At 50.5% G+C, this 17974-nt stretch overlaps 1 protein-coding gene across 10 annotated transcripts in view; it reads left to right on the forward strand.

Moving 5' to 3' along the window:
- Positions 1-16503, forward strand: part of RNF144A (ring finger protein 144A) — a 117157-nt gene extending 100654 nt beyond the window's left edge. For all 10 annotated transcript variants that reach the window (XM_082642938.1, XM_082642942.1, XM_082642934.1 and 7 more), the window contains 2 exons: positions 3717-3806; positions 11793-16503. In XM_082642938.1, the coding sequence (XP_082499064.1) occupies positions 3717-3806; positions 11793-11924 (222 nt within the window). In that variant the 3' untranslated portion in view covers positions 11925-16503. The remainder of the gene's footprint in view (positions 1-3716; positions 3807-11792) is intronic.
- Positions 16504-17974: the final 1471 nt, after the last annotated feature.

Here is a 17974-nt window from a genome sequence, read left to right on the forward strand (position 1 = left end):
TGTGTATAGTTTCTTTATATATCATATATATAATTATATATATAGTCTAAATATATGGTCTCTATATATCATATATAGGCTATATATAGTCTCCCTATATTATACATAATATATATATGTAATTTGCATTTTACTGTATTTCTTTTTTTTTGCAAACTGATTATTATGTTATATTATCTAAAGTCTGGCCTGCAATTTGCAATTCCTTATCAACTTTTCCTAAAGGGGAAAGGAAATGAAATGCCAGTTTTAACCTCATGTTATCAAATCTCCTGGGGGAGATTTGGGGGAAGTATTAGAAATGGACAGACACAGATTTCCAGAGGGAGCATTGCTTCTGCTGTGACCTCCCCTGCTACCTGGACCTCCCCGAGGTCTGTCCCCTTTGAGCCCAAGGCTGTTCTCTCTGTGCTCTGGTCTCTGGAGAGACACCCTCTCTTTCCGTCTGTGTGTCCATCTGACTTGGCTCTAAAGCACAGTCCCCGCCGGCCAGTGGCCCTGTTGTGTCCTGGCTCTCCACGGACCAGGGACAGAGGCAGCACAGGGCAATTTCCTGCTTGAAAGTCAGGGTCCTCGGGGCCAAGGTTGGCCTGTTTTCCTCTGTAGATGATGAGCTGCTGAAAAGTGACCCTGTGACCACAGAAAACAGACCCTGAGGACAGGGGGTCGACTCTGCAGCGGTCAATCAAGGACAGTAGCCGTGATTTAGGGCAAGTGTGTGAACGTCTGTCTGGAAGCAGCAGAGCTTCTGAGACAGAGGAGGGGCTTACACGTCCCCATTCCCTCCTCTCGGGAATTTTCTTCTCTGAGCACCGGCTCCTGGGCACGTACCCCTCCCGGAGTTATCGGTCATCTTAGGGTGATTCCTTCCATCCTCGTCCTCTCCCCTGCCCCCGCCAGGCCCCGCCCTCACCCGTGAGGCCCAGGACCGCACTGCTTCTCTGCTGCCCCTGCAGGCCCAACATTCACCACTTACAGACAGAAGGGACCCGCTCGCCTTCTATCGTTTTTGGAGGTGGTGGTAAATGGTCCCTGTTTATGAAGTGATGCTTATGTGGGCTGAAGGTGAGCCTATCTGTGACTTGGGCTACACAGCTCTGTTGTTTCCTATGGGCACTCATTCTGTGAGAGGTGGAATGATTATTTCCTGACTTTAAGAAGCAGTCCAGGGAGGTTAACCATCTTTCCCCAAAGCACTGAAGGAATGAGGAATGGACTCGGCATCCATTCTCTGATCTTTCAGACCCTAAGACCCAACAGCTTGGGTACGACCAGTCCCTGTCAGCCAGAGTAGGACAGGGAGTCTCAAACCTTCCGTGGTGGAGCCGCTCTGAGGAATTCATTGTTATCTGCGGGCATCTGGTCCACCGTGCTCTCCTTCGCCAGCACCATTGTTTCTGCTTCCACCCAGAAGCTTGATGAGGCTCCTCTGAACAATGTAAGGGAAACGTTCACTCTCACCACACACCTAGGTTCCTGGCAGGCCCTGCGGTGGTTATACCCAAGGGCTTAATCCAGGAATTTAAAGTCACAATGAAATCACTTTTATATTGTAAAAGCATCTTGGAGTGCTTTTGTTAGGGAGAAGGCTTTTGTTTTGCTCAGGAAGCATGCCCTGAGTGTTGGCAACTCAACTCCGCGTGGAGGCCTGGGCTGCCAGGACGTCGCTGGCAAAATCCGTGACCTTGAGGGGCTGCTGACCTCCCAACTGAGAAGCCCCTAGTAGCACCAGGTCCTCGTGAGCAGTGCTACAAGATGGCTGGTGTGGAGTCCCCAGCAGCCCCTCCGGGGCAGGTCACTGGGCCTGGGGTGGGAGTGGGGTGTGGGCACAGCTATGGAGAGTTAGCTGACCAGACAGAGGGTAGAATGTGGGAGACGGGTCACCTCCAGAGGACAGGACGTGGTCAGGAAGGATGTGGGCTGTACGTGGTCTGTGTCAGGCCGAGGCGGGGAGTGTGACCAGGTCTCCGTGCTGAGCTAGAGCTGGACCTCTGGCACGGGGGCTAGAGCCCCCCAAGCACTGGTCCAACAGCAGCTTGATGAGGGCCACGTGGGGCATCTGTGACCTGAGTACCCCCCCACCCCCACCCCCGACCCGGAGTCAGGATCCGCGTTTCCCCAGGCGGCCCCGGGGACTGTAACGTGCAGCAGGGTTTGTCCAGCTTTGCCAGGCGAGAGCCCTGAAGACTTTTCAACTGGGTCACGCAGAGCAGCTCAGCTTGCGTTTCAGAAAAAAATTCCAAAGGCTGTTAGGCGTCTACAGAGCAAGGCTGTGAGGGGCAGCCTGGGAAAATGAGGCTTAAAGTGGGAGGTTAATCTCCGTGGTGTGTGGGTGAAAGAACACAGAATTAGGAGTTCGAGGAACAGAGGGTCTCCGTGGACAGAAGTCATCAGAAATGGCCCCAGAGAGGACAAGCTCCAGCCAGAAGAGGTGTGTGTTCATCCACGCCTGTGCTTCCTTGGACAGATGAGGGTTTAGGACAGGGGGTGAGTCGGGGGGTGGCAGTCTGGGCCCTCGCTACAACCCCCCAAAAGCCAGGATTTCCTGATGCTCCAGCCTGTGTTCCGGCTCCACAAGGCCGACCTATAAAATCACCAGACTGGAGGCCGGCGGCTCTCAGGGTGAGAGGGGGGCTCCCTGGGAGGACCACCCAGCGAGGCCGCTAAGGGCCAAAGGACACCGCCGCCACCGGCTCTGCCCGGCCCTCGCGGGACTGACTTCCCGTCTCAGACACGCTGGGCCTTGTGCTTATTTCCCCTTTTCTCAAAAAGAGGCTCTGTTTACAGCCTCCGTTAAGTGACCAAACAGCATCAGCCTCTCTTTTGTGCTGTTTACTGAGCTGGTCCTTTTTATGGACAATAGGAGAGAAAATGGCACCTCCTGTACATGGAGAAGCAGAGGGTTTTGTCCAAGAAAACGCACTCCTGTACCTCGGTCACTGCTTGCTGAGGTTTGGGGGCCGTGCAACGAGCCGGGGATGTGGTGACAGAGGCTGACATCAGCTCAGGGTCCTGGCTCCAAGAACCTGACGGTCTGGTGAAGATTGTCTCAGGGGAAGGTGATTGGAGCTGGAGGCGGGGTGTGAGGATGCCTGGAGGTGGCGGGGTGGGCAGGACGTTCCCTCGAGCTCTCTCTCACTTCTAGACAGTCTGAGGAACTGTTAGGTGGAGGGTGGGTCTCCTCCTGAGTACTGAGAACATTTTCTTGGTCTGAGCTGAGAGGAAGCACTTTCAGGGCGAGGAGGATGGACCAGACGTAAAGGAAGTCATTGCATCCTAGAATAATCCTGCCAGGGTGGCGGGAAGATGCACAGGCAGAGACTCGTGGGGCGTAAAGCACAGCCAGGGCTGGGGGCAGCTCGTGGGGCAGCAGGGGGCTCTGACCTACTTGTTCAGAAGTCCTGCATCAGCAGAGTCCCTGAGCCCGAGGGGTGGGGGCCAGGCTGCGGCAGAGACCGAAGCTGGAGCAGGGCTCCCTCTAGTGGTCCGTGAGCAGTCTGTCGGGGACGCGCCACGGAGGACGGAGGGCCTGGGGACTCACAGGGACCTGGGGAGGCAGCAGCCCCCTCTGGGTGTACGTTCTTCCTCTGCTGTCATCCTCGTTCTCCCACATCCCCAATTAGAGCTTAAAAAAAAGAAACTGGGACCAGGCAGGACTCATTCACTGAACAGAGAGGACTGTCCCACCCACCCCTGTTCTTTCCCTTCCTTCTCAGGATGACTTCCTTCTGATCCATTATGATAAAGGGCCCTGCAGGAACAAGCTGGGTCATTCCAGGGCATCTGTCATCTGGCATCGGACACAGGTAGGAGGCCGCTCACCTCGAACTCTGACCTCTGGGGGGAGAGGGGGAGAGAGAGTGTGTGTGTACACGTGTGTGGGGTTTCCAGGAGACTTGCCAGTTGGTCAAAGGTCTGTTATATAGAAAAACAGCTAGTAAATGGGGTTCCTGCCTGCATTTTTCCTGGACTAAGATTATGCTTTCAGTAGGCCTGGAATAAATATGCACCACACTTTGCCCATGATGATTCTTCAACCTCAGGCTTTCGATTGCTTGCACCTACTCTTGACCTTGGTAATGACCCACTGTGCTTAGTCAATCCTTGCATGGCCTTTAGTGGAAGAGCTTTCCATAGAGGCTCCCAGGTGAGCAAATTAGTCACAGAGAAGGGTAAGAGGGAAAGAATGGAAAGGTCCCTGGGTGGTGAGGTCTGTGCAGCTGGTGCAGTTATTCATACTTTCAACACATATTTATTTCCTGTTGTGTGCCTGGCAGTATTCTAGGAGCTGGGAATACTCCAGTGAATAAGATAGATGCGTCCTTCTCTGATGGAACCCACATTCCATGTAGGGACAGATAATGTGTATATATATGATGTGAATTCAGCTATAGGGGAGGTGTGATTGGGGAGGGGTCTTTGAGATGGTGTGGCTGGGAAGGCTTGTTGGAGGCGTTGCTTATGACTGAGCACTGAGTTTTGGGGAGCTGGCCATGAGAGTAGGTGGGACAAGGCAGAGGGGACAGTGCAGGCAGGGGGGACGGAGATGGGCTGATGGGCGGAACTATGGCATAAATGTCCATGGGGACAGCAGGAGGCAGCAGTGGTCAGAGATGATCAGAGTTGACCCCATGGGCTTTGCAGGCTGAGGTGCGATCTTCGGGGTGTGCTCTGGGTGCGGGGGGAGCCCACCGAGGGGAGCTGCAGGCAGGACTCAGGTGTGCGCCAGCTCCTGGGTGCAGGGAAGAGCCTTGATGGGCTCCGACCATTACCACATTGTCGGCATTTCTCAGCACAGCCTTGAAGCAGGCGGTCTGGGAGATGCAGGAACCGAGACTCAGGCAGTTTTGTGGGAATAGAAAGAGACCCCCCGTAAGTGTGCTTCTTCAGTGATCCTCACTTCATACCACGTGGCAGGGCTGATGAGCCCACAGGCGGCCGGGCAGTAGACGGTCCTGGCTTTGCAGGCCATAAGGTCTCTGTTGCAACTATCAGCTCTGCCTGGTAGGGAAGCAGCTGCCGCAGACAGTATGTCAACAAAGGCTCGTGGCTGCATTCCAGGAAAACGCTTTAAACAATCAGGTGGTAGCATTGACTGTGGCAAAGGTTGCACAATTCTGGGTTCACTAAAAACCATCAAACTGTGCATTAAATAGGTGAGTCGCGAGATATGTGAGTTATAGCTCCATAAAGTTGTAAGAACCAAACTAAACAAAACGGACTGTGGACCAGATCTGGCCCGAGGGCCAGTCTGCCCACCTCGGCGTGGAGAGTGGATTTTCGCTGCGTTTTATTTCGTCCTCCTGGCCAGTACGGCCGACTCCAGTGCTCGCCCTGCCACCTCTGCTGTGTAAAAAAATCACCCCAAACAACAGAAATAGACTCCCTCGCGGTTCTAGAGGCCAGGAGTCTGGAGTCGAGGTGTGGGCAGGGCTCCCTCGGAAACCTGTAGGAGGGCCCCGCCTGCCTCTTCCGGCTCCTGGTGGTTCCCTGCAGGCCTAGCTCCCAGGTGCGCCTCTCCAGTACTTCATCTTTCTCTGTGCTCATCTGTCTCTGCATCCAAACCTCCCTTTGGATGAAGACAGCAGTCGTAATGGATCAGGGCCCATCCTGGTAATGACATTTTAACTTGATTCCCTCTGTAAAGGCCCTCTTTCTACATAAGGAGCTGTCTCTCCATGTGGCCTGAGCTCCCTTAGAGCATGGCAAGCTTCCCAGGAGAGCGTGAGAGCTGTGGAGACCGTGTCACCCTGTCCAATAACAAGGCTGGGCTGGGCGCTCACACCTCATCCCTCGTGCCTGCTTATGCTCGGGAGTCAGTCTCGTGTTCCTGGGGTCCTGGAACAGTTGCAGTTCCTGGTAACGGTCATTTAGAGAACGGGCCCTTGAGAAATGCAGAAGCCTGGATGGGGGTCCGTAGCCTCCCCTGTTGTTGAGGAAGGAGCCTGGGGGCACCTCCCACCAGCCTCTCTCAGCGTCGTGGGTCGGCACCTGCCAGGGGCACCTGCTGAGTGCCAGCTCTGAGTCACCCCTGGAGCCACATGGACAAAGGAAGCCCCCCCCGATCTCAGGCCCCTCTCGGTGCTGGTGGAATTGAACAAAGGCACTTGGGTTGCAGGGGTCTCTTCCTTGGGGTGTGAGGAACCCTAGTGACACGCAGGGCTGTAGACAGATGTCCACACGTTAGTATTGGATTTGGGGTAAACAATAAAATATGAGTGAACAGTGTCAAAAGGAAAGTAAGGGAGTCATGAAAACTAGCAAAGTGTGTGACATATAAACCAGGAAAAAAGGCCAGAGGCTTGGGAATTAGCGAGGGACATGGTGTGCAGTGAAAGAGCCCCACCCAGAGCAGACATTCGTGTACAATCCTAAGACCAATTCGCTCATAAGCCTTCAGTTTTCTTAGTTAGAACCACCTCCCAGCACGAGATACAGCATCTCCATTACTGAAAGGAACTTTCACTCTCGTAATTTGCTTTTAGAGGTAAAGCATCCACGTGGAAGCGGAGAAAGTCCTCATTTCCCTTGTGAGTCTCCTGGCTTTCCATCCGACTGGTGGCCTCCATTCCCTTACCCCTCAAACGGGCTTCTGGCTCGGGGCATGTCCATCGTCTGCTTTGTCAATTATCTGCCAATGGTGCTTCACTTTGCATTTCTCACCAAGTCTCTTAAGCAGGAATGCAGGCTTGATTATCTTCCATCAATTTCCTCCGGAAAGTTGTATTCAGTGTCTCCCTAGCGCCCGGAAGTCGTAGTAGGCGCTGATGTCCAGGTGCTCTGGGACGGTGGGCAGGCCCCCATTCCATGGCCCGACTCTGGGTCTCTCTCTGCAGCCCCTCCCCTCTTTCTCCTCGTCACTCACTGGCCTTCGGGATGGAAGCCCCCCAGCTGCTCTGTGTCCCTCTCCCTGGCCCTGCTGTGGCCCCGCTGTCGTCCTGGTCCTCCTCACCCTCCCCTCTCTCTCCCTGTCTTGTCCACGCCCAGCTCTGCATGTCCTAATGCTGCCCCCTTCCCTGACCACACTGAGGGGTCACAGCCCAGGCCTTCCACCTGCCCTCGTGAACACCTCTGGAAACACGCTTGTTGTGAGGCGCCCCTTGCCTTTCCCAGTGCGGTTCCAGCAATCAGCCATCATGCGTAAGAGACAAGGGCGGCATTTCTTTCTCAGTCAAGTAAATCTTCCTTAGGAGGCCAGCACCTGACAAGGGGGAGTCTCACCCACACTGGCTCTTCCTTTTCTTCTGAGCAGGAGACCCATCTCGCTGTAAAGAGAGAGCTCACTTTTAGCCCGACGGTGGCATTTCACACGCGGCTGATTGCTGATGCCTGTGGTCACACGTGGTGGAGGTGTCCTCACGCAGACCCTGAGGCCGGGCTACAGGGCAGGGGCCTCGCACAAGTGACCTGTTCTGAGGGTATTTTTCACTACGCTCAGGAAAATACACACACGTTGTGTCTTGTACTTGAACTAGACGCCCAGTCCTCTCTGTCTTAAGTACTGGGGCCTTTGGAATCACTCTTTGGCCATAGATTTTGCATTGGTGAAATTGGACTAGATTATTATCCAGGGTCAACCGTGGTTTCATTATTCTACGTTTATAGGGAGGTGGGACCAGCGCTTGTGACCACGGCAGGGAGGGGACGTCGTGTCAGCCCTCTGTGTGCATTCCTAGAGCCCACGGCCCCCCGGGACTGCAAGGCTATGTCTGCCTCACTTCAGTTTCCGTCCTGGCGGCCGCATCGAAATCCCAGCTTCGTGCCTACCTGGCTGCCAGCCGTCTCCACTTGGACGTCTAACGGTACATTTCAGCTAGAACAGGCATGAACAGAAGTTTAGATTTTCCCTCAAGATCGCCTCCTTCTCCAGGTCTCCCTCACTGCGGGAAGTGCACCCCCAGCTTCTGTATCTTCTGAACAAAAGACCTGGGCCGCCCCCAGGGATCCCACTCCCCCCAGCACCCCTCCACTCCGGCCACATCACCTCCTTCCTGCTCCCCGAACGCTACTCCCAGGCTCACTGCACGGGGAACCGTCCCCACGTTCCCTGCTGGGGTCCTTCTCCTGCAGACAGCAGCTCGGCGGTCCCATCCTCAGAGACGGCTTCCCGTCTCTCCCTTATCAGGTCCCCATCTCCACCTGCCTGACCCCTGCGGGAACTGCCGCCTCTCCTGGGGCTGTTTTCAGTATCCTGACTCTGTTTTGGGGCAGAAGTTTTTCATTATTTGTGTCCACCTCCTCCTCCCAACAGGAGAACCCATTCTCTCAGAGGACAAAAGCAGACCCTATAACCCTCTCGCGCTCTATCCAATCCAGAACGGCAGATATTCATGAAGCAGAGAAAAGAGGGGCTCTGTGGTGGGGTGAGGAGGACTGCGGTGGGAGCAGTCGGTAAACGTTCCATGTAAACGACGCAGCTGCCACCGGCCCCCTTAGCTCGTCCGTCCCCCGCCTCAAAACACACACAGGGCCAGCGCAGTGAGAATATTCAACAACTGGCCATGGGGCGGCCAGGGGCAGGCCGACTTTGTAGGGTTGGTCGCTTTCTGTGGCGTCAGCACCCCCAGGATGGCTGTTTCCAGTTGCCAAGGTGATGCCATTGGATGGAGAACTGGAAGGAGACATGGGAGCAGCCCCCGCAGACCCCAGCGCAGCCCTCGGCCAGTGGCCAGCCTCTGGGCATTCAGGCCTGGGCGCGGCAGACACCAGGGCTATGTCCAATGCCAAGTTTCAGTGAATTAAATGTGTCCCGTTCATCTCACCATCTCTTTGACTTGGGTTAGTGTTCCCAAGCCCTGGAGTGGTTTTGTCACAGAACTCTGTGGGGAGAGGATTCAGAAGCTACTAGATTCCATTGAACTGGTTCATCCTGTAAACACATATTGGACGTTTGTTAAGGCAGTGCCACCAGGCTGTGCACAGGGGCTTATGATGGTCGCACAAACTGTGTTCTGCTCTGAATGAGTGTACCTCTGGAGAAGCTGTCTGACCGGTTAGCCACTCCTTTAAATCAGGGTTTGCCGTATGAATGATCCTTGTTTCACCGTGATTCCTTCTTCATCCTGTCTTCCTACAGTATATCGTTTCTGCCTGACACGTACTTGTAAGATGCTCACGGAGTGATTATTTTTGTTGTGAGGTATTTGCTTCCTGTCTCATTCTTTATTGTTGGCCGACTTCCCTCTGACAATATCTGTATCCTCTCATCACCAGCTGGGACCCACTGGGTAACATCGCTTGTTCAGTGGCATGCAAAGAAAGAGACGAGATAGCCTGAGTGAAAATGAAGATGGTGTCTTATTGACCAAGAATGTGAGCATTTGGTGAAGGACTTTGGTGTATTATTGGTGCAAGAGTCCCTGGCTCCCTAGAGACTGAGAAAGTGTCCCAGGTGGTTGAGGTTATTCAAGGTGCCCTGCAGATCACTGACGCCTTCCTGGGGGGTTTTATGTATTCTGAAATATCTGTGTGCGTGATTTTAACAGAGCATGATCTGAATCCACACCGCGTAATTCCACCGTTGACATTATGTTCAGACAAATGGACTCAGCCAGTCGGCAGAAAACACAGATGCTTAGCATAAGCACAGTCTCATTTAGAAACAACATGGTGTGTGTGTGTGTGTGTGTGTGTGTGTGCGTGTGTGAGATGATTTTCCAGCAAAATCTAAGAGTGTACTTTCATTCACACTGCTGTGATGCTGCAGCGTAGCATCATACTTCAGAGCTGATACTAGCTCTTGGAGATATTTTACTTCATCTGCTTATTTTATAATTGAGAAAACTGAAGCCCAGAGAGGTGAACACACCGAGTCAGGATTAGAACCGTGAGCCCAAGGGGTTCATGTATTTATCGCTCTGAACACTAGGTGGCGGACGAACTCCACCTTCGGATTCCGATTCTGGGCTCTAGCAGCTGGTGGAGGGGACCAGTTAAAGAACAACCCCCCTTGCTTCTTTGTCCAGCCTCATTGCCTGATTTGAATGACAGTGTGTCTACATTTGAGGTTTATTTCCTTCGGCATTTACTCATACCTAGGGGTAAACATATGTTTTTTTAAAAAAATCAAAATTCGTAGCAGTAAATGTTGGGCTTTAAACACCAGGAATAACACAGGTCTGGTCACCCCCTAATGCACCATGCCTGTGCCTTTCTGTTCTCCCACCTGGAATGCCTTGTCCCACTCATTTTTACCACCCACGTCCTCATAATCTTTATAATCTCAACCACTTCCCATTGCATGCAAAGTCTCCTGCCCCTGGCTAATGTAGGTATCTGGCTCCTGGGCTCCCTTTACACCCTGGAGCCCAATGGCAGTTTTTGTAAAATGTATTACTATCAGTTGTAGTCATGGTCTCTTTCCACCAGACTGGGTGGTCCTTGAGAGCCAATATCTAATGTGCCTCTGTGTTTGCCACACCTAATACAGTGTTTGACTCAGAGGAAGCTTGTTGGTTAACTGGATGTATAATTGGATGGATGTTTGGATATTTAGATGGAAGGAGGGAAGGGAAGAGAAGGGAAAGGAAGAAAAAAAGGGAAAAAGGGAAGGTGGAGTGAAAGGAAGGAAGTGAAGGGAAGGAAATATGGATAGATGGATGGATGGATAGGTGAGTGAATGCTGGATAGATGGATGCTGGATGGATGATGAGTGGATGAATAAATGGATTGATGGATGAATGGATGGATGATAAAGGTGGTAGATGAGGGAAGCATGCATGAATGGATGGACGAGTAGATGGAGAGATGAAAGATGTATGGAAAGATGGGTGGATGTTGTGTGTATAATAGATGGATGGATTGCTGGATAGGTGGATGGATATACGTGGGTGGATGATGGATGCGTGGATGAATGGATAGATGGATAGATGGGTGGATAGAGGTGGGTGGATGGATGGGTGGACGGATGGATGGATGGATACAGATGGATGGATGGATGGATAGGTGGGTGGATATAGGTGGGTAGATGCTGGATGCGTGGATGAATGGATGGATGGGTAGATGGGTGGATAGAGGTGGGTGGATGGATGTGTGGATGAATGGATGGATGGGTGGATACAGATGGATGGATGGATGGATAGGTGGGTGGATATAGGTGGGTAGATGATGGATGCGTGGATGAATGGATGGATGGATGGATGGGTGGATAGAGGTGAGTGGATGGATGGATGGATAGGTGGGTGGATACAGATGGATGGATGGATGGGTAGATGGGTGGATAGAGGTGGGTGGATGGATGTGTGGATGAATGGATGGATGGGTGGATACAGATGGATGGATGGATGGATAGGTGGGTGGATATAGGTGGGCAGATGATGGATGCGTGGATGAATGGATGGATGGATGGATGGGTGGATAGAGGTGAGTGGATGGATGGATGGATAGGTGGGTGGATACAGACGGATGGATGGATGGATAGATGGGTGGATAGAGGTGGGTGGATGGATGTGTGGATGAATGGATGGATGGGTGGATACAGATGGATGGATGGATGGATAGGTGGGTGGATATAGGTGGGTAGATGATGGATGCGTGGATGAATGGATGGATGGATGGATGGGTGGATAGAGGTGAGTGGATGGATGGATGGATAGGTGGGTGGATACAGACGGATGGATGGATGGATAGATGGGTGGATAGAGGTGGGTGGATGGATGGATGGGTAGGTGGATGGATGGGTGGATAGAGGTGGGTGGATGATGGATGCGTGGACGGCTGTGTGGTCTGCACTTGAGCTCTCGAACCTGCAGATCAGCCGACTTACCCTCTGCTGCTCTGTTTCCTTCCCGCAGGTTGTGGGCATTTTTGCTGGATTTGGGCTCCTGCTCTTGGTGGCCTCGCCTTTCCTGCTCCTGGCCACTCCGTTTGTCCTTTGCTGCAAGTGCAAGTGCAGTAAAGGCGACGACGACCCCCTACCCACCTAGAGGAAGGCGTGAGGCTGGATCAAGACCCCACCTCCGGAAAGCGTGGTTCTCTCCCATCCCCACCCCGCCGTCCCCCTCTCACTAAACATGTTTCTTGCCTTACGTGCCCCATTGAGCTTCACAGTGTCACGCCGGGTGCCGTGATTTCAGGGACTCAGATCGTTGGCGGAGGCCCCAGGTGCAGTCACCCCGGCATAGGGGAGGCAAGGCTGGCATGGGTGGGGCACGTCCCACAGAGGCTGTCTCTGCAGACTTGACGAGGGAGCTGCTGTATGGACCACCAGGTGGTGGTAGACTAGGAACGTCTGGTGTTGCTTAGGAGACCTTCTCTCGCAGAAATGTCCGTCTCCTCCTTGGCTTCAAGCTGGCGCCACATTGCTGAGAGAAGAAGTCTTTTAAGGATCGCATCTCACTTCAGACAGAATCCAAGTGTTCTGATTGAGAAAAGCACTCTGTTTATGACAACTCTTTTTATTACTAATGGCATTGAGTAAAATCCTTTAGAGAAGGTGTTTTTTTTTTTTTTTTTTTCCAAATGAGTAGTGAAAACTCAACAAGGTGCATTGAAACCATCCTATGCCTTTTCTTGAAATGTGCATTTTAAGACGTTATGGTTAAATGACCTTGCTGGCTCGGCCACTTTTCAGGAGAGTCCGAAAGCCTTATGCGCTCTGTGTGTTTTTCTTGAAACTTGTGGAGACTTTTCGGATGCTGTAAGCTGTGTACTGTTATCAACATGTGTCCTGTGTCATTGCATTTCTTTGAAAACACTGATGCATTTGAAAGGACATGTTCATCCTTAGGTTTGCCTTTTGTTCTTCTCTCTCTAGTGATTCAGCTCAGCTCACAGGGCTCCTCTCTTTTCACCCAAGTATCGGTAAATATTTTTTCATGTCTTCAGAAACCAAATGTTTTACTTGGAAATAGTTCTGCTGCGAATCCCTGTGGTTTGGCCGTAGCCTTAGTCTCCTCAAGCAGACAAAACCAAGCAAATAGTGACATCGATGCCTAGAAGGGGGCCCTCCTATCAGGGCTGGGGGACTCCCAGGGGCTGGGGGAGAAGCTTCCGGATGTTCACAGTTTTTGCAATGACTAAGTTAATTTGGAGAAATCATCTTAGTTCCAATTCCTGTTGCTTACCCTGCTGAAAAAAATCTTCCATTTCACTTAGTCATTTTGATTGGTCTTTTACAGGCTGTGTGTGTTGATTATCATGGCAGCAGGATGCCCGGATCAGTAAGACACACGGAACTCCATCAATTGCCTTTGGACAGTGTGTTCTTTACAGAAAGTTGACTTTAATAATGGCTTTTAAAGAGCAAACTGATTGCATCCAACTTGGGACTTCTAGACATAGTAGAAAGGCAAATGTTGTAGATTCATCATGGTGGAACTTTTTTAAAACTTACTAAGCATTCCACAAAGGAGTAAAATGAAAACGAAACCTGACTTTTATCTCAGATGTTTGCTTGTGGCAAGCACATTTGTAAAGTGTGGTGGTGTTTTATATCCTTGACTTCTGCATTTGTGTACCTGTCTCAGGTCCTGCTTTACCTTCCCATAGAGAAATGTCTTTACTTCTTAACGTTTCATCAGTTCGGAGAAACAGGCTCACCTCACTCTTCCTCTCTAGTATTGATTTTCTTTTTGAAACCGAAGCCATTTAGGAACCCAGTCTGTGTCAAAATTACATGCAAAAAATCCTCCTTATAATTGCAATTTGAAAACTCAGTAACAATAAGAACATGCCTGGGACCATCTTTTTGGATGAAGCCTGGGCACCAGGTCTCTGTAGCTTGAGATGTTTTGATCGGCCCTGGAGGTAGAATGGCTTTTCTGGAGAGAGTGACAACTCCAGGAGGCCTGAAGATGAGGTTGGTGGCCCAGGCGTGAGACAGCATCATGATTTGTGAGTGCGCTTTAAAATTCGTATGGAATACAGCAGACTCGTGGCCCATGTCCAGTGGTCCATGGAGCAGGCCTTCATCATCCCAGGTCATCCTGCCTGTGCTCGCTACTGCCCATTGCATAGAGAGGTCCATACAGTAGTACCCCCTCCTTTGGGGTGGGAACCAGAGGCTTTGGAAAGGTTGCATTCCCTGGGTCAGCGCTCAGGTCCCTTTATTCCTAGCGAGTCGGGCTGTCTTGTCTCTCCTAGAAGAGTCCGTGGGCAAATCATGCACATCCAGAGCATCAACCATCCCTGTGCCTTTACTTCTGCTCATAGCACATGGTTTGACCCAGGTAGGGAACACCGGAGATTCTGGGGCAGGCCGGGGCCGAAGTAGCACCTACTTACTCCGAGTTTTTGCGTCAAGCATGCCTCAGAGTGCTCAGTCTGATTCAGTAAAAACAAAACTAAAACTGGGGCTTCCCTGGTGGTGCAGTGGTTGAGAGTCCACCTGCTGATTCAGGGGACACAGGTTCGTGCCCCGGTCCAGGAGGGTCCCACATGCCGCGGAGCGGCTGGGCCCGTGAGCCATGGCCGCTGAGCCTGCGCGTCCGGAGCCTGTGCTCTGCAACGGGAGAGACCACAACAGTGAGAGGCCCGCGTACCGCAAAAAAAAGAAAAAGAAAAAACAAAAAACCTAAAACTGTCTATTCCCTAGAAAGATACCAGCGGGATCGCACTGAGATCCTTACATAGACTTGCGTCGCCCCCATCTGACTCCTTTTCTTTCAGGGAGGAACGCCATCCCATAGTTTGTGGGGATGCAGTATGAACCAGGCTTGATGTCAGATGTAAACAGGATGTGGGAAGGTGGCCCGCGGTTTGGGTTTTGACCTTTCCATCCCCTCCCAGTAAAGCCTGGGGATTCGATGCTTAGGAGGTGGTCTTAATTAAAAATGACACTTTTACAGGTGGTTTTCCTGCTGACTCTCTGGAAGCACACGTCTGTTTATTCATTTAGAGGCCTTTCAATCTGGGGAGGAGGGGTGGAAGGGCACGGAGACAGCCCACGGCTGAGCCTGCCCCTGTCTGGGTGGGGTTACCTGAGTCCCTTTGGTAACTGACAACGCTGTGAGGTTTCCCCGGCCGTGCCTGGTCTCTGAGCCTGACCCTTCCCTGCATCTTTCAGCCTGGCCGGCCGAGCTCGCCATCGTCACGGGACCAGCGCCTTCAGAGGCGTCTCTGTAGATGTTCACGGGGCAGAGACCGACCTAGGACCTGAGCATGCGCAGAGCCTTTGACTGCACGCATGGCTGTCCAGACCAGTGTCTGCTCCACCTCCAGGGGACTGAGGGACCAATATCTGCCACCTCTGGCATCTTTTTAAAGGGGAACAAATTCTCTTTACAGCATATTATTGCACACAACCGGTTTAGCAACCAGGCCAGTTCCCGGGGTTGGGGGGGGGGGAAGGGAGTATCAGATATGCAAAAATTACTCCAAGATGATTTTATCTTTCCTATGTTACAAATGTTAAAGGTCATTTCGCAAATTAGAAGAGAGCATTTTCCCTTGGTTGTCTTTAAAAATGAGAGGATTGGAAAGAACCAGGGTGGGTTTTTTGTATATTTCTCAGATTCTCGTTGATTAATAAATACCCCGGTATGTGTATATAAATCACAGTAAAATCATCAAGGGAAAACATTTTGCATGTATAAAGCTTCCTGAAGGTCTCTTTAAAAAATACCAAAGCTTGTTTATTCCTTATCATTAACCCAAGCCCTTATGAAAGTAAACACAATAAAGAGTTATGACTGGTATTGTCAAAAATGCCTGCTGGAAAGAAGTGGCTGCATTAAAGCAGAATGACGGATGCATCCTAACCAGGAGAGGCTGCCGTTTGGGTGTGTAAAGCCCGTGGTCTCCCCGTCCTTGGTTTGCACAATCCTGTCTTCCGAGATTCCAGCAGCCTTCAGGGAGGGGTAGGTACCCGACCTTTCCTTCATTCCATGCTCACTTTACCATGGGTGTATTTTAATCTTGTATAAAAATATGCATGAATGAGTCATGCACATGTATACATTATGTATTTGACAAGTGGTGGTAAAAACAAAAAAAAACAAGTTTGGTTTGTGTTTTTGAAATGTCAGTACGTTTTGTGCCACTAACACTGTGATGTATAAAAGAGCTGTTTGAATGCCTTTTAATGTTGTGTTTTGTACTTTGGAATCATATGGAAAAGTTTGATTTGTAATTTCAATACATATTTTAAGTGTATTGTGTCTTATGTAGTTTGCCCCCCCCCCCCTTTAGAAGGGATTTCTTTTTAAAGATATTTTGGCTGGAATACAGGTTACTTTTGTAAATCCTGTCTGGCTCCATCTTTTTTATACTCTTAGTTGACTGCTGTCTTGAAGATTGAAAATGATATGAGGATTGGAGGTGTACGGGAAGGGGAACTTCTACCACCGGGAAAACAGGTGTCTTTTTTTGTTTTGTTTTTTAAAGAGTAATAATTAACATGCACTAGGATATTGTTTTGGGTGTACAGCATAGTGATTCAATATTTTTATACATTATGAAATGATTACCACAGTAAGACCAGCTACCATTCGTCATCATATAAAGTTTTTACAGTCTTTTTTTTTAAATTGGAGTGTAATTGCTTTACAATGTTGTGTTAGTTTCTGCTGCATGGCGAAGTGAATGAGCCATACAAACACACACATCCCCTCCCTCTTAGACCTCCCTCCCATCCCATCCCCCATCCCACCCAGAGCACCGAGCTGAGCTCCCTGTGCTCTACAGCGGATTCCCACTAGCTACCTATTTTACACACTGTAGTGTATGTATGTCAATGCTAATCTCCCAGTTCATCCCACCCTCCTCTTCCCCGCCGTGTCCACCCTTCCGTTCTCTATGTCTGCATCACTATTCCTGCTCTGCAAATAGGGGCAGGAATCTGTACCATTTTTCTAGATTCCACATACATGCATTAATATACGATATTTGTTTTTCTGTTTCTGACTTACTTCACTCTGTAGGACAGACTCTAGGTCCATCCACATCTCTACAAATGACCCAATTTTGTTCCTTTTTATGGCTGAGTAATCTTATTGACTATTTTCCCTATATTACATTGCATCCCTGGGATCTTACAGCTGGAAGTGTGTACCTCTTAATCTCCTGCACATTATCTTGTCCATCCTCCAGCCCCCTTCCTTCTGGCAACCACCAGTTTCTTCTCTGTAGCTATGAGCCTGTATCTGTTTTGTTTCGTTTGCTTATTGGTTTTGTCTTGTAGATTGCACATATAAGAGAAATCATAGATTCTTTGTGTTTCACTGTCTGACTTATTTCATTTAGCATGATACCCTCCAGGTCCATCCACATACACTGAGGTTTTCTCTCTTGGGAATGTTCTCAACTCTGTTTTGCAGCCAAAACGATCTGGGATGCTGGGAAGGTGAGCCCACTCATCCTCCCGTGTCTCCTCATGGTGCCAGCCCAGGAAGGCGGCATCAGAAAGCATCCCAGCCTGGCTCCTCTGCCTACATCCACAGAGACAAGCACTTGCAAATCTACCAAAGTTTACAAGAGCATCATCAAAATCAGTGATCAACCTTTCACTACTGGGAAAAAAAGAATAAATATGGATTCTGTGTGTTTAGCAGGGGGAAAGAATAGTAACTCTGAGTATTCCACTTTGATTTTCCTTTGCTTCATCTAAACCTCATGGAAGAATGTATGTATCTCACTCGTTAACTTGAAATGAAAGGCTAGAAATAGTTAATTACCTGGTCTATGGCTACGTTTCAAAAACCACCCTTAGAATCTGGAGATGCAGATGGAGCAAGGAGTGTTGTGTGAACTGGGGACTCATTGCTAGCATTGAAGACACAGAGTCCCTGCTCACAGGGACTCCTAGTCTGGAGTGAGGCAGGTCTGTCCATCAGAGATGATGATTAGTGATCTGGTGGGCCACCTGCAGCCCTTCAGCCAGAGAAGGAGGATGAGCTATGTGAACTGGGTCTTGGAGATGAGTAAGGGTCAGCCAAGCAAAAACGAGGGCTGGAGTGTTCAAGGGAATGGCCCAGTCCAGAAAGTGCAAGGGCTTTGGTCAGACCAGCACACTGGGGCTGGATTGTCACTCAAGGGT

This window comes from Mesoplodon mirus (genome assembly GCF_964341445.2).
Source record: "Mesoplodon mirus genome assembly, chromosome: 14".
Classification (NCBI taxonomy): Eukaryota; Metazoa; Chordata; class Mammalia; order Artiodactyla; family Ziphiidae; genus Mesoplodon; species Mesoplodon mirus.